The sequence below is a fragment of the Dermacentor albipictus genome, chromosome 2 (genome assembly GCF_038994185.2).
Source record: "Dermacentor albipictus isolate Rhodes 1998 colony chromosome 2, USDA_Dalb.pri_finalv2, whole genome shotgun sequence".
NCBI classification, from domain to species: Eukaryota; Metazoa; Arthropoda; class Arachnida; order Ixodida; family Ixodidae; genus Dermacentor; species Dermacentor albipictus.
Window position 1 is genome coordinate 200330975 of NC_091822.1, and position 23182 is coordinate 200354156.

At 51.6% G+C, this 23182-nt stretch overlaps 2 protein-coding genes across 28 annotated transcripts in view; one reads left to right on the plus strand and one right to left on the minus strand.

Annotated features, from left to right (window-relative positions):
* The window catches only part of LOC135904548 (uncharacterized), a 302521-nt gene extending 289593 nt beyond the window's left edge, over positions 1–12928 (minus strand). Inside the window, exon 1 of the mRNA XM_070534610.1 lies at positions 12908–12928. The gene's annotated coding sequence lies outside the window, so the exon portion shown is untranslated. The remainder of the gene's footprint in view (positions 1–12907) is intronic.
* The window catches only part of trol (terribly reduced optic lobes), a 604861-nt gene continuing 594480 nt past the window's right edge, over positions 12802–23182 (plus strand). For 15 of the 27 annotated variants that reach the window (XM_065435373.1, XM_065435376.1, XM_065435378.1 and 12 more), the window contains exon 1: positions 16151–16297. In XM_065435373.1, coding sequence (XP_065291445.1) covers positions 16210–16297 — 88 coding nt within the window. In that variant the 5' untranslated portion in view covers positions 16151–16209. Of the gene's footprint in view, positions 12852–12928; positions 13018–16104; positions 16298–23182 lie in introns of those variants that run through there. The other 12 variants (XM_065435390.2, XM_065435379.2, XM_065435387.2 and 9 more) reach the window with 3 other exon arrangements.

Here is a 23182-nt window from a genome sequence, read left to right on the forward strand (position 1 = left end):
TTGGTGAGAATCGTGATAAGGTGTGAAAATGCGGCAGCCTGAGGTGAACCCCTCGTAAATGCACGTATTTCTTCAGAAGTTCAGTGAGTGGTCGAGCGATGGCTGCGAAATCTTTCACGAACCGTCAGAAATAAGAACAGAGCCCCACAAAACTCCGGACGTCGTTTAAAGACTGAGGTACAGGAAAAGCTGTTACTGCTCGAACATTCTCCGGGTCGGGTTGTATACTCCGGAAGCATTGACGAGATGGCCTAGCACTGTAATCTGTCGGCGTCCGAAGTGGCACTTCGATGAGTTGAATTGGAGCCCAGCCTTGCGGAAGACGTCAAGGATAGCTGCGACGCGCTCAAGGTGCGTCTCAAATGTCGGAGAAAACACAAGGACGTCGCCGAGGTAACAAAGGCAAGTGGACCATTTGAAACATTGAAGCAGCGAGTCCATCATCCATTCGAACGTGGCGGGGGCATTGCATAAACCGAACGGCATAACCTTGAATTGGTAGAGGCCATCTGGAGTTTCTCTTAAGAGATAATGGCAACCTGCTGTTCATGATCTGAGAATGCCTGCCAAACGTACTCCAGCCCATTCTAATTCTTCTGATTATTTCAGTCTCATGATCCGGATCCGCCGTCACTACCTGCCCTAAGTAGATGTATTCTCTTACCACTTCCAGTGCCCCGCTACCTATTGTAAATTGCTGTTCTCTTCCGAGACTGTTCAACATTACTTTAGTTTTCTGCAGAATAATTTTTAGACCCACTCTTCTGCTTTGCCTCTCCATGTCAGTGAGCATGCATTGCAATTGGTCCCCTGAGTTACTAAATAAGGCAATATCATCAGCGAATCGTAAGTTACTAAGGTATTCTCCATTAACTTTTACCCCCAATTCTTCCCAATCCAGGTCTCTGAATACCTCCTGTAAACATGCTGTGAATAGCATTGGAGAGATCATATCTCCCTGCCTAACGCCTTTCTTTATTGGGATTTTGTTGCTTTCTTTATGGAGGACTACAGTGGCTGTGGAGCCGCTATAGATATCTTTCAGTATTTTTACATACGGCTCGTCTACACCCTGATTCCGTAATGCATCCATGACTGCTGAGGTTTCGACAGAATCAAACGCTTTCTCGTAATCAATGAAAGCTATATATAAGAGTTGGTTATATTCCGCACATTTCTCTATCACCTGATTGATAGTGTGAATATGGTCTATTGCTGAGTAGCCTTTACGGAATCCTGCCTGGTCCTTTGGTTGACAGAGGTCTAAGGTGTTCCTGATTCTATTTGCGATTACCTTAGTAAATAGTTTGTAGGCAACTGACAGTAAGCTGATCGGTCTATAATTCTTCAAGTCTTTGGCGTCCCTTTTCTTATGGATTAGGATTATGTTAGCTTTCTTCCAAGATTCCGGTACGCTCGAGGTCATGAGGCATTGCGTATACAGGGTGGCCAGTTTCTCTAGAACAATCTGCCCACCGTCCTTCAACAAATCTGCTGTTACCTGATCCTCCCCAGCTGCTTTCCCCCTTTGCATATCTCCCAAGGCTTTCTTTACTTCTTCCGGCGTTACCTGTGGGATTTCGAATTCCTCTAGACTAGTCTCTCTGACATTATCTTCGTGGGTGCCACTGGTGCTGTATAAATCTCTATAGAACTCCTCAGCCACCTGAACTATCTCATCCATATTAGTAATGATATTGCCGGCTTTCTATCTTAACGCATACATCTGATTCTTGCCAATTCCTAGTTTCTTCATCACTGCTTTTAGGCATCCTCCGTTCCTGAGAGCATGTTCAATTCTGTCGATATTATACTTCCTCATGACACCTGTCTTGCGCTTGTTGATTAAATTCGAAAGTTCTGCCAGTTCTATTCTAGCTGTAGGGTTAGAGGCTTTCATACATTGGCGTTTCTTGATCAGATCTTTCGTCTCCTGCGATAGCTTACTGGTATCGTGTTTGACGGAGTTACCATCGACTTCTATTGCACACTCCTTAATGATGCCCATAAGATTGTCGTTCATTGGTTCAACACTAAGGTCCTCTTCCTGAGTTAAAGCCGAATACCTGTTCTGTAGCTTCATCTGGAATTTCTCTATTTTCCCTCTTACCGCTAACTCATTGATCGACTTCTTATGTACCAGTTTCTTCCATTCCCTCCCCAGGTCTAGGTTAATTCGAGTTCTTACCATCCTATGGTCACTGCAGCGCACCTCGCTGAGCACGTCCACATCTTGTATGATGCCAGGGTTAGCGCAGAGTATGAACCCTGGCATCATGCAAGATGTGGACGTGCTCCGCGTCCTAATAGATAGCATTAGATTAGCGGACGCAAGGGGCTTGCGCATGCGCAATACCGTCGCCCCTAATTCTTGCGTGCGCAAGCCGCTTGCGTCCGCTAATCTAAAACTCTCTAATGTGTTCAAAGTCAGAGGGAAAAAAAAAAGAAAACCTTGCAAAGCGTGCCGAATGGCACTGAGCAGTGTAGCAGACACGCATTACGAGCAGCTTCTGAGCCTGGTGCCGCTTCCCTGCGCAGCGGCCGCCTGAGCACAGCCGGACAGCATCCGCAACGTCGCACGCTGGAGCTGAGACGCTGCGCATCGCACACGCGTGTGACCCCGACTACCGAATCCCGCATACGCCTGTTTGTCTCTCTACAGGGTGTCCGAGCTAACGTCACCCTAGCTGTTCAACGAAAAAAAAATGATTTAGAAAACGCGGTGCAAAATACAATTTTAACAACTACGGCACTCGGTCGTCAGTTCTGTAATGATCGAGCACCGTAGGTCTTATAATTGTACCCTGCACCCTATGTTTTAAAATCTTTGTATAAAAACAGCTTGGCTAACGTTAGCTGGGACTCACGGTACATTGTCCACCTTTGCACGCTATTTGTGCACCGCCTATCTTTTCTTTTATTGTTTTCTTTCGCTGACCAGATTGCTTTAAAAATCGCCTAAAATTGCCTCAATTGCCTAAGTTGCTTAAAATTTTTCCAGACACTTCAGTAACTCAACTTATAACTAAAATTATTCGCTGATATTTTATCTATGATGAAACCCATGAATTTTGTACAATACATTTTTTTTATTTATATTGAATTTCATCCCGGGTCGCCTCAGTGAGTTCTAATTAATTCCATTGATTGCAAACACTTTAGTAACTCAACTTGCAACTAAGCTTATGCTCTGATATCATGTGTATGATGAAATCCATGAATTTTGTGCTGTATTATCTTTATATTTTTTCTGATTTATCTTAAATTTCGTCCCCGGTCGTCTCAGTGATTTCTAATGTATTCTAATTATTCCAGACACTTCAATAACTCAACTTGTAACTAAACTAATGCTCCGATATCATATCTATGATGAAACCGATGAATTTTGTACTGTAGTATCTTTTTATATTTTTTCTTAATTATTCTGAATTTCGTACCCAGTCGTCTCAGTGATTCCTAGTTAATTCTAATTATTCCAGACATTTTAGTAACTTAACTTGCAACTAAACTTACGCTCTGATATCATACCTATAATGATACCCGTGAATCTTGTACTGTAGTATTCTTTTCTTTTTTTTCTGAGTTATCTTGAATTTCCTCCCCGGTCGTCTGTGGAGGTGAACTGGTAGTGCTGCGCAAGAAGCGAGAGCGTCACTCGATGCTCGTGCCACTAAAAAGCACGCAAAGCGATTCGAAGCGAGGTGAACATACCTGTACAGCAATTATATTCATTCTCTAGGCATAGGCTGTCCATACCGTTAGAAATTGTTGTTATTTGGCTATCTCTTCCCTTGAACAAATACAATAAACTTGGTCCTGTGTATATACTTAAATATATTGTGTTTGTAGATGGTGTTAATACTGGAAACAAAAAAAAATGTTGCAGATAAGAAAACACGTATGAGGTACCCACCGCTTGTGCTTCTAATGCGCTCGTCCGCTTATTGTAAGGATGTTGAGAAATAAAGTGAAAGTATTAACTAAATGTTGTGCACGTCCGCACCGACAAAGCCTTTAGCCAGAATAAAATTTTAAGTGAAAAGGTAGAGGCAACTCCAAAGAAACCTCAAATGATGTGGGTAACAGAACTCTGATAATGACACTTTATGGAGGGGGAGGGGGGGAGGCTTCGGCATCGCCGGGGAGGGGAGGGGAAGTCGTGGCTTATGGGTACGACTATACGATGAGTTGTTAAAGCATAAAGGGACACGAAAGGTTAATATTAAGTCAACATGGAGTGTTGACATACCATCCCAGAAACCTTGAAACGCTTGTTTCTCGCGCAGAAGATACTTATTTTAAGAGAAAATGCGTTCTGAAGCGTCCGCATACATGTAGCGCAGTTCAATTTCCCCGCCCTCTGATCGAGGGGGTGGTGACGTCATGGCCTCATAGTGACGTTGCTCCGTCGGTGAGTAAAACGGCGTCCGCAGAAGGCGCTACGGCTTCTCAGCGCAAAACTCAAACGCGCGGCCAGAAACAGAGCCAAGAAAGAGCCCGACAGCAGCGCGAAAGCGGGACTTAATTTGGTGGCTAGCGAAGGGAAAGCACGCGACGATAAGCTGGCTCTTTATTTTATGACGCCAACATTGACGCTCGTTGCAATGTACGACCCTGGGGCCGAATCTTATAACGGTTCGGTTGGGGAACCGTTCCTTTGGCCTCACCTGATTGGCCAAAATTTCGATTACGTCACAGGTCGTCGGAGGCAGCGGGGCGGTATCGCAATTTTCGAGTACGTCACGCATCTGTCAATCATCTTCAAAGCGAACCGGTCGTAGGAACCGTCGAAGGGGTAGTCCGCTTTGGGTTCCGTTGCTGTGGCTTGGATGTTGGCTTGTGACCCTGGCCGCGCGCGCCCGTCGCGCGTTCCCGGAGACACGCGGGCGTCGCGCGCGCGTGCGTTGGTTGCTTCGGAGGCTATTACTTGCCTTCGTCGTCTGCTTGGCGTTGCTCTTTCGGTGTCGACCACGGCTGGTAATGCGATACGCTTTCGAAGAAGTGACGGATAATGAGTTGCACCACGCTTGCTGGCTTTCTAAGTAGACCTTTTGCATACTACGCTATCAAATGGAGGAGACTCGTGTGCAAGCGTACGAGTGGGCATTCCACGCAGAGGGAGGAATATTGCGCGCTGCGGTTCATCGCCACCGGCCTGCAGCTCCCAGAGCTCAGTCGGACGCGAAGCATTCATCGGAATTGCCTAGATCTCTGCTGCCGGCATTGTCCACAAAGTTGCTCTCGCAATTACTGTGTTGGCTGGTTGAAGGGCTGGGTCAGCTTTGCCGTGACCTCAGCTTCAAAGTAAATGCCAAGGAGATATTTGCATGGTGAGATCAAATTCCCAGTGCTATCGCCAGTGTGAATAGCTCGCAGATCGCCGTTCAGCAGTCAGAAGGGTTCAACCTAGGCTGGTTCAGCGCTTCCTTCGTTCGGCTGATAAAACTATACACTCAGGACGGGAAGGTATTGTGGAGCTCTCTTATTTGGCTGCCCTCTTTTCTCTAGTTCGGAAGTGCCATACTTTGTTTCTCAATTTCGCGGCACAGCGCGCACCGTCAGCACCACACTCTTCAATTTGACTTCGCGCAGGCAATGCAGGGGTTTCCGGTTCTCTCGGTGGTTGTGTAAAGCCGCTGCGTTGTGTTGCCGGGGGCTCCGTGTCCCTCTCCTCCTTGCCTGGACGGGGTGGCAGCGGGTCATAAAACACTGTCGCTCGTCTGTCACCCCGCCCACGCGAAGGTCAACAGGCTTTTCCCATTGGCCGACATTTTGGCGGGATTCGGGCCCGGCTTGCGTGCACTCCGGGTAAGGGCGCGCAAGACGGGTCCCGGGGAGACCACATCGGGGCGTCGGAAGGTGCGTACGTGTTCCTTCTCTGCCGGCGGCGGCCCCCTTTGTCCGCCGCCAGCCGATGGTTACTCCGGCTCGTCGGGGTCCCGGCCTCGGCGGGCGTGCGCGCACTCTTCCGTCGTCTCGATGTCCTGAGGCAGCGTCTGCCGATCGTGCCCCCGTCTGTGCGTCTGTCGTTTCTCTCTATTTCCCTTTTCTCTGCTGTGGGGCGCACGATGGCAGGCGCTGACCGAAGGATAGGCAAATTCTTACTGCTGGGGGGGATTTCTTTGTTCTTTGTTTCTCTCCCTGTCGCGGTGCGCCGTTAGCGGCCACCGGCGACCATTCGGCTATGTCTTGTGTTATGTTAAAACGTGTGTCTGTATTGAATCCAACCCTAATAAGTGTACTTTCTGGCTTCTCGAGAGCTTTGCCTAGGGTCTCCCTTGCTGCGCGCGCGCGGTCTCGCCTTCCCCTAAGCTGTGGGGCCGGCGGGGCGCGTACGCGCGCAGCTGCGCGTCGGCACACGGAGCGGGCTGGAGTAGGCGCGGACGCGCGGTGCCCGGCGCGCGCGGCGGCTCGGAGTGCTCGAACCCGCGGTGGTGGTCGTCCGGCGCGCCGTGAGCGTCGCGGGTGAACACCACAAAATGGTCAGCAAGAAATCCATTGGGGTTTCCCCGCACAGGTCCCTCCCTCCTTAAATGCTCCCTACCAATGCAAGGCTGGTGGCTCCGATGTCAGCCAAAGAAGAAAAGAAAACAAAGAACAAAGAAATAGTAATTACATTGCCAATACCGGAGCCACCCATTGGCATTCCGAACCCAAAATCACCAGCCCCCAAAACATAAACAAAAAGACATCAAAGGAAGAAAAGCAAGCTACTAGAACAAATCAAATAGGTAGGTCTGAGCTACACAACACCAACATAAAAGAAAGTCCACACGAACCCACGCCCCAACGCGAACATGCACAACAAAAGCATCCACTGAAGAAAAGGCAAGAGCAACAAGAAAAGACAAACTCTCAGAGACACAACGATACCCAGACACAAACGCGGACAAGGGAAACGACAAAACGTTGGCCCACACAATCAATCAAAACACAAGAGAATAACAGATGGTTAAGAAAATGTGCAGAGAATGTCCGCGTTAAATATTTCCGGCGAGCACGAACAAAGCCCGCATGCCACGCGTGCGACTCCAGGCCACTTCAACGGCGTCCGGCAACGGCCTCCGGTGCCGGTGCTTCTGGCGGTGTCCGCTCCATGGTACAGCCATGATCCGCACCAGTCGTCGTGACCGTACAGCCCGATCCGCCGCCCCACCGTCGTCAGGCTTTGATCCAGTTCGACATCACCCATTGACGCCACACGGCAGCGAAGACACACGCGAAACATTCCCGAAACGCAAAACACATAGATACAAATAGATGACTAACACAAAAGCAACACGAACCATACCTAAGGAAACACATACACAAAAGCAACACTAAGACGGCTAGGTAAGACACAGAGAACCAAGTAACCCAGCGAAGACACACTGAACGAAGGGAAAACAAGGACAGAGAAAGACGGATAGCAGCCTGCCTGATCGCAGCGAAGAGGATAGCTGAGAGCTTTTTGAAGAGAAGTGGTTGGCTGATCCAAAGTTGTGGAACCGCATAGGCATGCCTCACCTCAGTACAAATGGTTACTCCGTCTGAGTTCAGCCGGACACAGTGAACGTGGTCTTCACTAGCGCGATGACATACGACTTCGACGCTAGCGGAAATTCCTTCCACGGACGCACACTGTTCATCCGCGACACCAATCAAGATTGACTTCGAATACGCGATGTCTATGTGATGAACAGACGTGGAAGGTTCGGCGATAGACGAAGAGTCGCTCCACGCCGGGCCAAGTCACAGCGCGAATCGATTTTAAAGAAAACCTTGGCGCTGTGATGACCGTGCGATACTTGCCGGAGTGGCGCTAAATCGCGTTTCTCCGGCGCCTGGGGTTACCACCTTGAACAAAGCTCTCAGATTGCAGTGTTGGCGGGTGGCACGCGATCTTCATCGGCCGAGCTAGTTGTGACCCCGCAGAGTGAACCCACCCGGGGCAACAGCGACACACGCTGTATCCGGCCCCGCGCGCCCGTTGCAATACCAGCAACGCTACGGCGCCCGCGCCCGTGCAATACCAGCCACGTTCCGGCGCTCCGCCTCCCTGAGGCCGTCGAAGAACTATTTACAATTATTTACAAACGGGCCACTCTGCGGTCCCTTCGGCGCTCTTCGGGCCGTTTAAAAAAAAAAATAGGAAAAGACGATTCCGACACCCTTTGGTGGGGGTGGCGGGTTTCGTTCCCCCGGCTGGCTTTCCACCCGGGCTGTCCTCCCCGTCATCGCCGCGGGGTAGCGGGAGAGCGTCCCCTTCTGCGCGCGCGACGGAGGGATGTCCGGGGCGCTTGCCTCTTCGCGGAGCGGGCCTGTTTCGTGGCCTTTGTCTCCGCTCGGCTATGCGCTGCCAGCTTTGCCCTCAATTGGTGGTGCAGAAGGCACCACCACTAACCGGTCTTCCTAAAGGTGACAGAGGGCATATTAATAGTGCGTCAGCTATCATGGCTTGAATTTTGCGAGGAAAGGCGCGCATCAACTGAGAACTGCCGGGCAAGCCACTGAGCCGCGCCAACAATAGCAAAACCGCGAACTTCTGCAGAGTTAGCCGGCCTTAGAGGCACTGTACCCGAGCAGTACGCGCAATTAGCAGCCGCCAGAATGGTAATGATGCTAGAGACCCACGAAAAATCCGTCGGACTCACCGAATCGTTGAGCAGATGGAAGGACGGAAAAGTCAGCCCTCCCGGTACGAATCGGCGAGACCTCCGGCCCCGCATGGTCTCCACAATCGATGACGACTGCAGCATCTTGGCGGCCACTTGACTCCTTTCCTCGTCCGCGCTTCGCAGCGAGGAACTTCGAAGCGGTGGTCCGATACGCTTACCACGCTACTTTTACTGAGGCAAGGTATGACAGAAGGAGTGAGAGGAAAATAGACGAATTCGGCACACGGATGAGAGACATGGCTCGGTTGACAAAGCGCGTTCGCAACGCAGCCTCTGCAACGCAGCAGCTCGGACACTCGGCGGCCAGAGGCTGATTAGGCCCCTGGCCCCACGTTGGGCGCCATTTTGTGGTGTTCACCCGCGACGCTCACGGCGCGCCGGACGACCACCACCGCGGGTTCGAGCACTCCGAGCCGCCGCGCGCGCAGGGCACCGCGCGTCCGCGCCTACTCCAGCCCGCTCCGTGTGCCGACGCGCAGCTGCGCGCGTACGCGCCCCGCCGGCCCCACAGCTTAGGGGAAGGCGAGACCGCGCGCGCGCAGCAAGGGAGACCCTAGGCAAAGCTCTCGAGAAGCCAGAAAGTACACTTATTAGGGTTGGATTCAATACAGACACACGTTTTAACATAACACGAGACATAGCCGAATGGTCGCCGGTGGCCGCTAACGGCGCACCGCGACAGGGAGAGAAACAAAGAACAAAGAAATCCCCCCCCAGCAGTAAGAATTTGCCTATCCTTCGGTCAGCGCCTGCCATCGTGCGCCCCACAGCAGAGAAAAGGGAAATAGAGAGAAACGACAGACGCACAGACGGGGGCACGATCGGCAGACGCTGCCTCAGGACATCGAGACGACGGAAGAGTGCGCGCACGCCCGCCGAGGCCGGGACCCCGACGAGCCGGAGTAACCATCGGCCGGCGGCGGACAAAGGGGGCCGCCGCCGGCAGAGAAGGAACACGTACGCACCTTCCGACGCCCCGATGTGGTCTCCCCGGGACCCGTCTTGCGCGCCCTTACCCGGAGTGCACGCAAGCCGGGCCCGAATCCCGCCAAAATGTCGGCCAATGGGAAAAGCCTGTTGACCTTCGCGTGGGCGGGGTGACAGACGAGCGACAGTGTTTTATGACCCGCTGCCACCCCGTCCAGGCAAGGAGGAGAGGGACACGGAGCCCCCGGCAACACAACGCAGCGGCTTTACACAACCACCGAGAGAACCGGAAACCCCACAACCGTAACGTTCGATTTAAGTTCCACTACTTCTATCACGCGACGCGCCGTGGGGCAGATCGCAGGGATAGCGGCAGCGCGGCGGCGAGCGAGTCATGTCCGAGCCGGGCTAATAAAGGGCTAAAAAAGAAGGAAAACTGATATAGTCGGCTAGTAAAGGTGTCCCTAAGAACTAGTTCACGGTTTTGTCGCGCTATCTATTTGAGAAGTGCTGGTAGTGCGTTCCTGTTGCATGCATCGTGCGAGCTCCTGGTAGCAGACGACATAGCGCTGCGCTCTGCCAACTCCGTGGCCAACTCATCTACGCTTACGATACCGCCTGTGGGCTGAGAATGAAAAAGAATGACATTAATAAATTACTTCTGCATTGCGTAAACGCCCGGCACCACAAGTTTATACTTCTATAATTGGCGTATAATATTTAATTTATATTTTACATTTGTTTAGTAAGCAGAAACATTCTGCAATTCCTCGATTAGCTCGTCATATAGTTACGCACACTTCAGAGGTGGCACCCTCTCATCTATTGGTCGCGTCCTCCCCTTCTTGCACCGCCGGCTTGGGAGTGGCACATCAAGTGACGTAAGTGGCGAAGCGAACGGTTCGTATGCCGAACCGTTATAAGATTCGGCCCCTGGGCGCTGTTCTGGACATTCCGCCATATTCTTCGATGCGTGACGTAGGGGCGACGCAAACAAAATGGCGCTGGTGGCCGCGTTTTGCTTACGTTACGTGACGCCAACTTGACGTTTCGCCTAACTGAAATGAAGGCACTGAATGTAGCGTTATCGGTAAAGCAAAACAGTTTTCCTCCGCAGTAAAAATAAAGCAGCTATCTCAAAGCGTATGATTATTCCGTCGAAAACGCTTCTCGCTTCCGTCGTCTGCTACGTACAAGCCATCGTCTGCTTCAATAGCTAGGATGCGTGTCCCCGGAAAATGGAATGAGTCATCGCATGTTGGCGCCAACGCGCTTGTTTTCTTGCTTGAGACAACATACGCGACCTACCAGTGGTGATGCGCGCACGTTCTAGGCAACGTTATCGCTATATCGTGAAACGCAAGTGACTCAGCCCGACTCGGCTGGCTGAGAAACGGCCGAATATCACCGATAGCGTTGCGCGCGTCAGAGATATCCACTAGCGCGACGCAATAACAACGCAAGCGCCGGCGCTGCCATATCTTGTTCATTTCGCTGGTTACTTGCACCGCGGGAGGAAACTTCAAGGCGCCGCCTTGCGTACATTTCTTTTTATGAATTAGAAAGATACCGTTGTGTGCGAAAAGGCAATTATCTTGATTACAATACAAATGCAGCAGTGAAAAGTGGACAACATTGCCGAAAGTTTCCTATGTTCAACCAATATTATTTCGTATAAACGCGTTCTTTTAAAAAACGATGGCCCCAAACACAAATACCAACATCACCCGAGAGCGATGCAAATACTATGAGCACGCGTTATGAACAAAAGATTTTCGTGGCGCCAAACTACGGGGAAAATGTGGCGATACGCATTCCTCTCAGCTGCCATTGCATATGGCTGCTCATTAGCATAATTCGCGCGGCTCGTCCAAAAATTATGGCGGAAAATCTCAGCAATGGCGGCCCAGCGCAACGTCACGCATCGTCAAAATGACGTTTACGAAACAGCCCTTCCTGTGACGCTTCTCACGAGATATCCCTTCAGCCAATCAGCAAGCTGGCATGGCGCATATCGTCGATCGCCACCACATATTCGCGCAATTGCAGATGCATTGCACTGGCTTCTGCGCGCGACCGCTCACATTCTTTTTGAAGCGCTAACATCACAATATATCTGCCAAGGACCAAAAAAATGTATTAGTCCATAAAATTTGCAGCTCCACGTCACGTTTCGTCATCTTGATGAAAACGCAAAACGACATATCGCAAAGCTTCCGTTTCCCGGCACAAATTTCAAGGCACGTGAGCTCGCCACAGCCAATCAGAGAGCCAACGTGGTGGATAATGGCGGTCGTGCAGCCGCCATGCGTGTCGAGAATAGCACCCCCTGACAACGACACATTAGCCGCGTTTACATGAATGCGACAGTGTCGCATCGCATCGCATTTCTAGCGCATCACATTCATGTAAACAGCAGTAATGCGCTAGAAAGGCGCATCGCATTAATGCGCCAGGCGAGGGTAGATTTACGGGCGCGAGTCGACTCTCGCGGAGCATGTAAACGCAGGATCGTCGCATTAGGAATGATGGGAAGGAATTGCCAAACAACATGGCGGCGGTCCCGGCTGCCCGCTTCGAAATGAATTTGGCGTTGCTTTTGTAAAATGCACTTCGTTCGCAGCAAATGAATGTGTAAACGGCTTTCGCTTAGTCTCAGGCCGCTTCGACGACAGGGTATTATGGATAACCTTGTGGTGTTTTCGAGATCGCTTCTCGTTTCGAACGAGGCGAAGCCTAATGAAAGAAACATTCTAGATGTCAGCGCTACCTATCGCTATAGTCGGAAAGTAGCCGCAACGACGACTAATGGCCTCCGAGATCCGAAGATCTCGCTGGCCGGCTAAAGCTGCAAAAAACGTGCGCTGCTTCGCGTCCGCTACACTATAGCGTATAGCGTACGCTATAAGTTGCGTACGCTAAACTAAAACTGTCTATTTCTCGGCACTCAACCACCAACGTGCACTCGGCCCACAACCGGAAACCAGTTGCACCGGAAGTCGGTTGCACTTCACTTATACGACACCATGTGCGCTACGTTTTTGCGAGAGTTAAGGCGCTACATGTAAACGGCGTCGCATCACCTTTCCCAAATGCGCTTGGAAATGCGATGCGCCACTGTCGCATTCATGTAAACGGGGCTATTGGCTCGTGATGCTGGGCTCGACTTCAGCGATTTAAGCACTGATGAACGTGACCTGCTGCTGAGGGCTCGCGCTGCCGGCGTCGTTGCGTACTATACTACGACGGTAACTGTGTGTCACGGCTGTACGTATTCGCACATTCGTAGCTTTTCCTTCGTGAAAACCAAATGCCGCACTCACCACCCCGTCTTCGACCTGCAGTTGTTCTTGCACCTCGAAGAATGCTGGCAAGACCGACGGAACAGCGCTACGGGAAAGCATTGCTTTGAAAGGCACTCCACGCGACTTCAGTAAGTTGGCGTTGAACTCGTAATCCTCTGTACGAAAGTGCAGCGAGCACACTATGCGATTTTTCGGCTCTTTACCAACACGCTGTGGCAGAGGTACTGCACAATTGGGCGAGTTGGTACAAATTCATAGTGAAATATTTATTGTGAGTAAGCGCTCGTGTGTCCCCCTTCACTGCTTCCTTATCAATTTTGCGCGCTAAATATTTCACTGTGAGTACGGCGCTTAACCACTTCGAACGGAGATGTTCACTCGTTGGCACATAATGATAAGGAACGTTGGATTCGCCGCTGCAACTGCCCTTGGCCAAGTTCCGCGGACCATTCGCGCATCCCACGACATCACATGGACGTGGCATTTTTGCTGCTTGTTTCAAATGGACGTTTCACGAGCCAGCAGAACCAGCGCAGCACGACGCGATAACGAAACAACTGAAGCTCCAAAACGCGCGCGGCGCAGAGTCGATCGCGCAGAGTCGAACGAAAACGAAACCTTCCTATCACCCATACTACTGAAGGGTAAGGTCAAAATGTTATTTATTCTTAGAGTCGAACAGAAGTAGACAAGTAGCATTTTCTCCCGTCTTATAGCCTAATGAAATGATCTTTTTAATACGAGTAGTTGAGTACTAGTGACATAAATTATGATGAGGAGTGCCTTCGTCATCGGGCTAGTACCGGAATGTCGCTGAGGGTCTCAAATCGTGCCATGCATTTACCTCAATTTCTCGGTTACTAAAGCTCTGTTCGCGATTATATTGACGCCTTAGACGTTCTACAGCATTGCTTTATCACTTCAACTTTACTTCATAGTAACCTCTAGTGTTCCTTTAAAGCAAGTTATTAACGTCCTTCTTGCATTTTGTTTAAGATCACCAGGGCGGCATTGGTGATCTCATTTGGACTTGGAGAGGATGATCAATTAGAGGCGGCGAACGCCAGTTGTTCCATCGCAAAAAGCGCGTCCATTTTTAGAACGCGATGCCTAGACAATCGCCGCTTGTCGTGACCACCTCGCTAGGTATTCTCGTGCAAATTTCCTCTTTCGCAGCATGTGAGGCTAACCTGGCCCTTGCGCCACAAAACAACATACATCATCATCAGCATGTGAGGCTCACTACAACGGAAGGGAGCCAAAGGGCGTCGTTCTTGTGGGGACAGAGTGTTTTTCAGCGTTTGACCTCGAGCTGCATTTTCATGTTAATGCGTCGTGCGTTCCGGAGATCCTATATGAACTTGGTGTCCCTGTACGGCCGTTCTGCACGCCGCCAAATCTCACAATATGTCGAGTTAAGTGTCGAAGTCAGATTCAAGGAGAGCGATCGAGCACTTGGCCTCTTTTACTGCTTCTGCGATGTGGCTTGCGGATGAGGCCTTCGCGGCAAGCCTGCTCCATATGTTATCTAAACGTACTCCAGTGCTTCAGGACACCAAAAGCGAAAGACCCAATGATTGCATGCATCTTCAAATAGATGTGGATGTATCACTACGGTGCGTCCCGATGTTGAAAACCCATTTCGCTTTCGAAATAAAGCACCGTGACAACCGGAACTCGTTGGTTGTACAGAGCACAATTGGTTTCCGGCAGAACGTACTGACACGGACAGAAAGGGACGACGACGCACACTGGACTAAGCAACTGAATGTTTATTATTGATTTCACCCGCTTTTAGAGCACAAAACAGCCAGTGCTTTTTTCCCCCGTTGTCATGCCGATATACCTCTCTTACGCTGAGCAATCGTCTCTGCCCAAGTAGCCCTTTTCTTTTTCTGTTAGTTGTATTGATGGTGTACTGGTGGAAGATTGCCCACTTCTGTCCATGGCCTTGGCCTCTAAATTTCGGGCGTCAGCTTGTCTTTACTTTTTCCAGAACCCTTGATTTCGTATAACTGAATGGTGCGATGGTGCTGGCGATGATGAAAAGCGGGATGCCCAGCGGAGATTCCTTCCAAAGGTGCTCCGAGATTGTTCTTGTGGCTCTTACTCACTGCCCTGACCGTAATTCTCCTGCGTGCGTGCGTGCGTGCGTGTGTGTGTGCGTGCGTGTGTGTGTGTGTGTGTGTGTGTGCGTGCGTGTGTGTGTGTGTGTGTGTGTGTGTGTGTGTGTGTGTGTGTGTGTTGCAGAGCTGAATCGGTAGAACGCCAGCGATACAATCCGCAACTCGTTAATTAGCTTGCACGCTGACCGAGCTGTGCAGACAGGAAACCGTGCAGAAGAAGCTTATATCATTATCCATTGTTTTACGACATCTGGGCGAGGTCCTGCAAGAACGGTGAAATTACGTCAGAATTTGATACCTGTTAGCATCATAACGATAAATTTACTGGGCCGCTGCTCTGATTAGCCTATCTGCTTTTCGGCTTTAATTTCTCTCTCTCTTTCGTTATGCGGAGAACATTACATGAACGCTTAGGCGGTCTCACGGATTAACGAGTGCGCAGAGACCTTCACTTGTCAGCAGTGAAGCGAGGAACATTCAACGTAAACCTACCATAGGTGCCGCGTCACTGCAAAGCTCTTCCCGTGCACGGAAACTGCGAGGCACATAGTGTGCATCTTGTTCTCGCGGCCTGTGATCGCACCCGCACTCCTCACAGCGCAGCCCGATCGAGCTGCCCACTGTAGGATACAGCGACCACTCCCATCTTGAGGCGGCCGCTTCTTGAGCACGAGTAGGATGTTCCGGTCAGACTGTTCCTGCCGGCATCCGTCGCCCCTGCTCTCTCCGAGGGAGAGCAACCGGTTTCGCTGACAGCGAACTCTCTCCCTCTCCTTGAGCCCCTGTTTTCTTTCGCATCTTCCACCCCACCAAGACCAAGTGTTCTGGCGAAGAAAAGCGCTCCTAGAGGAGGGGGAGCAGACGCGGTGAAACTTATCAAAACAGACCACGTAACACGCAGATACGGCACTGCCATTAAGTATCCAAGGTGAGGGCTCCAAGAAAAAAAAAAGCGGAAGAAAGAAAAGGAAGACGCACAGACGCTCGTTTCACGAAATGAGCACGTACGGCGATCGCAAGAAGCGCCGGAGGGGGCAAAGGAGGGGCAGCGCCGTCGGTGGCTGTCGGGCGGGGGCGCTGTTCGCGTCGGCGTGTTCAGAGAGGGCGCGAGCGCGCCAAAGAAAGCGCCTGTTCAAATCTGTTCGGCGGCAGTCGGCGTGTTGCGTGTGTCGACGCTGGTTGAAGCCGCATTCGATGTCCCACGATGGCATCGCATCGCAGCCTTCAACTACTGCTATGTCTCTTGCTCGTCGCCGCCGCCTGCCAGGCACTCGGGAAGCAGGTGAGTGTCCGCCGCCTCGACGCCGCTTTCCTTTCCGCTTGTCTGGCGCGACCCCTTCATGTGCAGCAAAGGGAGCGTTGCCTGCTACTCAATGGTGGGCGTGTGCCCTAGTCGGCGCACGTGGGGCGCGTTGCTCACGTCGGCTCGGCATTTAGCCTCGCAGCCTCTTGAACTCGCCTATGTCAGCATAGGGTCGTGCGCGGTTCAGCTTTTATGGTACGTGGGTACTCGCAGAGGCGTGCTCTTCGTGCAGTGCACGTCGGCAAAGCACTTGGGCTGTTTCGCCGTCGATGCTTTTCGCAGCTTCCCGTGCTGTAGTTACCGGCATCGCTAAACGCTGTGCCGCTCTCCCGGCGCGCGTGCTTGCGCGCCGCTTTCCCGTCTCTTCTCTCGATGCTGCTCCGCAGTGTTTGGAAACCCTACGGGTCACCGTCGGTACAGGAGTGTGAGTTGCAGCGCTCGTGGTTCGGAAGCGGTCCGAGAGGTGAGGTAGCGTGGCTACCGTGCGTAGTTAGCCAGCAAGGGCCACAAAAAACGCGTGCTAGTAGGCCGAGAAAAAATAAATGCATTCACGAAGTCTCAAAATTGAACACGTAACCATTTTCATGAAGACGGGAAGAACAAGTTTCTCGTGCCAGAGGTTTATTTCTGTAGAGCAACTTTAAAATGTAGCACATGTTGGACACTATAGGGGAGCCCCGAGCAGTTTCATTATGAAAATTCAATTCGTGGCCATTTCCCATCATTGTAGACCAACATGCACGGTGCCTGCGTGTCTATAAAGAGAGCTATTGCACGGGTCGGAGGCCTTTAGCGAAATTCCCGCATTATCAGCGTTTCCCTGGGGTCGCCAGCAGAGTTCGGAAGCTCCATGCGTACTCGCCGGCTTTCCTGCGTTTGTTGCGCATTTTCGGACGCGACCCGGTGTTTGAGCACATGTCGCTTTGTAAGCGTGAACACGCCTGCGGCAACCCTCAAGGTGTTCACAGACGTGCTTACAGTCGGCCCCGACTTCGCCGGACTGCGGCCACGGCTCGTGCGGCGCTGGTGCCGTTCCCCGTGCGGGCGGCGGCCGCCGGGACGGAACCACGCCCCACGTGCTCGCGCGTTTTTTTTTAGGAAAGGATCTTGTTTCCGCGTCTCCTCGCCCCTCGGCGCGCCGTCCCCTTCGCTTCGTTTTAACTCTCCGCAACGAGTTCCCGTCGCGCCGACGTCTGGGCGGCTTCTTTGCGGCCACCGTAATTCTGCAGTCACCTTCGAGGGCACTCTGGAGCGTCGGCCGAGCTGCCTCGCGTGACGCAGCGCGTTGCTTCTCTTGCTTCCGCTGAATTATTTGGCGCTTTTTGAACGTCGCTACGTGTACCTGTACACAGGCGATTTTGCGCGAACATGCACGCGTCATCGAAATTTATACGCTCATCCGTCCGGGGAGATAAAATATTACGCGGTAGCCGAGGTTAAACGATGTTTCAAGACCATGGGCCGAACTGCCAATCGTTTGGCATACCAAGAAAGCGATCCCGGCGGCCAAGTTGGCGCGTCGTTTGAGAAGTTGTACGGCTTTTAGTGCGATACTAGCCAGATCGAATTCAGGGCCATGATGTCGCAGCCACGCCTTCCGATAAATTTAAACCCGCTGTTACCACCATGCATAGCCCGCTGATTAGGTGACCTACCCACATAGCTATCCTCATCAGCTGATCCCACTGATAAAGCGTAGGAGCGTCGCTATGACCATACTAAGCACGAAAAGTAAAAGTATCAGAAAAAGCATCGCTACAAAATCGCTGCTCTGGCTCACCTCCAGTACGTCATGTGAACGCTTTCTACGCGGTCCCCGATCTAATCACCATTTTAATTTCCGTAGGGCGTGCATGGTTAACACTTTTTTATTGACGATACTCTGCGTTATGGTCTTGAATCAAGTTTGAGCCGAGTTGCTCGTCATAGGAGGCGTGGAATGGATATACTATCTAGACAACACATATATAGTATCTAGGCAACGCTGGCCTTTTACCTTTAATGATATGGTACGTCGCCACAAATACCCGTTGGCGCGTATAATTGCATTGAACATGCGGAATAACTTCAACGTGATGCCAGGCCAATTCAGCTATGCATTCGGGCAGGTGTTGCCTTTTATCACTGCCGTTACATTGCTGTAGGGCGGAGCAGCCGATGTCTGTCTCCGTGCAGCAACCCCTTTGGGACGGTGGCAGCAGTTAGAAGACGCCGGCACAGTAGAGCGCGCTGGATACCAACGTGTCGCGCTAGCCGCCGGCACTGAATACCTGTGGGGCTCAAGTCCGCGCACGGTGCGAACTGCTCGGCTACACACTTGCCGACTCCTTTCCGGCCACTCGATTCGCGAGTCAGTTTCCCTGCACTTCCCTTTGGGAAGCCCGTGGGCGTTAACGGAAACTGCTTCTGGTACCCCTGCTTTCGTCCTGTAAGCGCCGTTATCTTATTTCAATGAAAATGAAGTTAGTACCTCCGTGGTGACGCATTTCTTTCATATTAAAAGAAGCGTCACAAGTTTGAACAATTTTAAACACGAACTAGAGAGCGAATTGAGTTCCGATCGAATCCGAGACGCACTGCAGCGTACAGATTTTCTTGCCGTCAGGGCCAAACGGCATTAGTGAGTGGTTAGTCAGTACTAAAAACCACAAAGTTGTCAACTGTGGGTGCCGGCAACGTGCGGAGAAAGGTGATAAAAAGCGCAATAGGCCTTTGTTAGCCACTTACACCCGGCCGCAAAATATTACGGACCATAAAATCTGAGACAAAGCTAAATATCTCCGCAACCTCACAAGGCAGCCTGGTAAATGCATTTCTGGCTTCGACTAAAATATGCCAACGTTGTCATATAGGGTTTAAATGGCTACAGGCTGCTCGGGAAATGAACATTTTCTGAGACACCATATGGTTCATAACATTTTATCTCTGGGTGTACAACTTTTGTATGAAACCGTTCTGTCCGCCCGCCTTGCATCGTCGTCGTTCCACACCGTTGAATCTGCCGCCACGTCCTTTTTCCTTCCGAGTCGGTATTGACCTTTCAGCGCTCGCTTTGCTGCCATTCCAGTCTTCGAGGTGACACAGCAGCCGCCGTCGCCTGGTACGAGTTTCTTTTCGCCGCGTAAGCAGTGGCTACCGTGTCCCATGGCCGCTTTCATCTATACATCTGTGCAGCCTATATACAGAAAAATAAGGTCTACGAAAGCGGTGTATATTAACACCCTATACTAAAGAGAAACGCGCACAAAACGAAACCGCAATCACATAGAACGGGACGCATGGACGCCGAATGCTAAGCAAGTGACCCCAGTCGCGGCCCTCTCATAAGAAGGTTGCATCGATGTTCTTCGCGTAGAAAGAAACGGCCTCGGTTCGCTGCATTGCTATCCGTCGCTTTGAAATGTATACCCTGACACTGAGATTACGTAATTCGAACTGGCGTTACCTTCCTCGTTCTCGCCTTTACATTTGTGAGCCTGTTCTCTACGTACGCCAAACCCAAGTTTTATCTCTGTGTCCGTGTAAACCATTGCTATTTTTGATTCTGACACTATTAATCTTTCCGAAAAGTGCCCAGTCGTCAAGTTTGTCTTGATGCCAGCGGCGCTTTTCATGAATCAGAGGCGGCACTAGCCAGAGTGCAGTGCATCCGAAGCCTGGCCGAGGCGTTGCGTATCGGGTTCACGCTAGCCAAGCCAAACCGACGTAGCGTGCACCGCTCTCAACGTCGCCTCTAAACGGTTGCTCCGGCTCTCGAAACATTGCCCAGCCAGCCTTAGTGTACTGCCTTAACTGATTCCTTATGTTTTGGTCTATCGGACATTTTGCTATAGGGATTGATTACACAGACAGCAATACTACCCAATTGTTCTATTTCGATATCGATGCGGACCAACTGTACACCGCTGTCGCTTATTTCAATGCTGCGCAGGAAGGCGCTAGTATTGTCTGTGCCTGCAACTATACAGTTATCCTAAGATGCCTACTCGTATCTACGATTAGCATCGGGCTATAAATTTAACGCGCACAGCAGGCGGCTCGATTAGGTGCCGCGCCATGACGTAGTGCATTTTCACTGGCAGACAAAGATGCGATTGCCAGTATGCGAGATATTGCATTGCTCACTTTCTGAACGTCACCATCGGCCACTCAACACGGTCGCGCGTCTATAGCGCTCCTCATCGAGCGGCCGTGAAACCGTTCGTGCACCACTCTTCGGTGTTGCTGCATTGGACAACGCTACTTGTGTACTAAAGCTCAATCCTCGTACCAGCATATATTGTGGCTCGCAGACGGCCTCATGCGAAGCATGTTGTGGAGCCTCGTTCACGGAGCTCCCATTCATGCTCATCCGTGGGGCGACGACGACCTTGGACCTGCAGTCGGCACGTCGGGCGATGCGCCTCTCGTGTAGAACGCCACTTGCGCGCACACCGCGTGTCCGCTCCGCGTCGGCGCTTTGGTATCGACGCCACCGGTTGGGGCGCTAGGGCGCACCTCCGTCATTATTACGCAATGCGGTCACTGCAGGTGACCCTTAATACACGGCGCACAGCTGCACTCGCGTACGAGCCATCTTGGTGTCACGTGGCGGCCCGGTCACATCTACGCTATGCGTGCGACGGCCGACGAGTCATTTCGCGTGGTCGTCACGCGGCGTGTTTGCAGAGAAACCGGAATATTCTCGGCCCGTCGGCCGTACACGACCGGCCGCGCCGTTCGCCTCAGCGCATCCGAGCCGGTTCCTCGCTCATCGTAATGCGTATGCGCCGCGGGATACCAGCTGTGTTGCTTTTTCTTTTAATGCTTGAACGTTTTCCTTGGAGGCGCGAGCCCTGTCTGGTCCTTTCATACTCCCGCGCCGGCACCCCCCACCTTTTTAGCTTTCTCTTGTTTTTCTCCGTGCGCGAACCTATACGAACGGTATCTTGCCACTCGCCATCGATGCCGCCCGCGGCTTCCGAATCTTTCGTACTTGGGATATTGAAGGCGCTCGCTCTTCCCAGTGCGGGATTTGCGGCCGGAATCTCATCGCCGCCAGATGCCCGGGCCTCCTTTTTTTCTTCTCGCTATTCCTACGAGCCCGTGGCGTTCCTTGTTCGCACCCGATAACTCTCCGAGGCCTTATCTTTGGCGCGAGGCTCTTCAGTTTTTCATTCACTCGGAGGGCGATTCGGAGAACCTTTTACATCGCCAATGCCGCTTCCTTCTTTTACTTTGTGTTACTTGAGTATATAACCGTTCACTTTAAGGACTGGTCTGGCGTCTTCATTGCGAGGCTTTCGGTCACGTTCGTTACTCCACTTAAATGTGTTTTCTTATACATGTGCAGGCGTTCTTTCGAAGTATTTAAGGTCTTCCATTGCGTGCCACCGTATCTCTTATGGAGTCTGCGAGTGCCATAGCGAAGTGCAACAGAGTTAGGCGTGAGATAAAGCCACACCTACGTTTTCAGAGTTCTGCGCGAGAATCGTTGCTATTGGCATCATATTGTAAAAGACGGTATATTGGGGGAAATTCTCTGTCGTGTTGCGTTTCCCTTCGCAATTTAGGTCAACACGATGTCGTGCACATAACTGATTTTCCTGGCAACATTCCGCTGTGGAATCGCGCGAAACAGAAATCACTTATCTAGAATCGGTTGTCACTACTCGAGTTATTCGAACGTTTGTATCAGCTATAGGTCCCATGTATCCTTCCCTAACCTAATTTGCCGCCTGTGAATTACTGGTGTTTCATCATTGATCTTTCGGATTTTCTCGGCTGATCTTCCTCTGACGATTGCAGTGTACACCCTTCTACCGTGAGGTTCTCGCCGAGAAATATATTCCACTATGCGTGTACAAGCAAACGCTGGTCTACATTGTCAAATCCAATTTCCATGAGTAGTTTAATTCCACAGTGCAACACGAACAGAGACGACACTGAAGCACTAGCGCCTCGCTGTTTCGTTTTTCTTTTACATTGCTGAGTATTCCTGAGCATATTTCGCTCGTCCGTGAGTGCCATGTTTAAAATACCCAGTTCAAGTAACATATCATGCGAGCATTCCGTTCCCAGTATCTGCCGACATCCGCAGAAGCGTGTTGCCAGAGAAAGCACGGCTCGGCCGTTACTGGATCGACTCGGGCGTCGTACCAGTCGTGCAGACACTGGCCTGTTATATGGCGGAGGCTTCTACTATATCAACTCGGTGTTGGCCAATGCAGTGCACGACACGGACGTGCTGTTTATTTTGTGGCCGCGTGTAATACCGTGCACGCATTCGCAGTCCACCGCGCGAAGGACTTTTTCGCGGGTGTTTGGTTGCGCTGGAGCTTACAGCGGCATCTTTCGCCCGCGTGCTGACCTCGATGCACACCTTGCCGCGCGTCTGCATCGAGCGGACGCTGTGTCCGGAGAGACGGCGATGTTCGAGCAGCGCGGGCCGCACTCGTAGCGGATGTCGGTTGTTATCTTATCGCGGTCGCAATTGAGCGAGTCCGCACTCGATGCCGCCTGGCTGAATCAGCGCGCCGCGCCGGCGACATTCCCTGTCCCACTGTTGCGAGCTCCGCATCGTTTCTCATCGCCCCTATCGCGGGGACCGTGCCGCTATTCACGCTCGTGCAACGTCACGCCTGTCTGCTCGCCGACACTCGTGTCCATCGTATCTCGTGCTTGACTCGGCTTGAGGGGCTCCCCACTGTTTCGCTTTCCTCGATACTCTGGCAGAAATGCCGGTAGAATTTGGTTTACGTAACTCTCGATATGCTCGGATTATCGCCTGTCCGCTGTAAGGCGCCGCTATCCAAGGGGGGGGGGGGGGGGGTAGGAAAGGGGAGGCGTCTCTTAGCTGCCCTCATGATGCATGGGCGGGGTCGT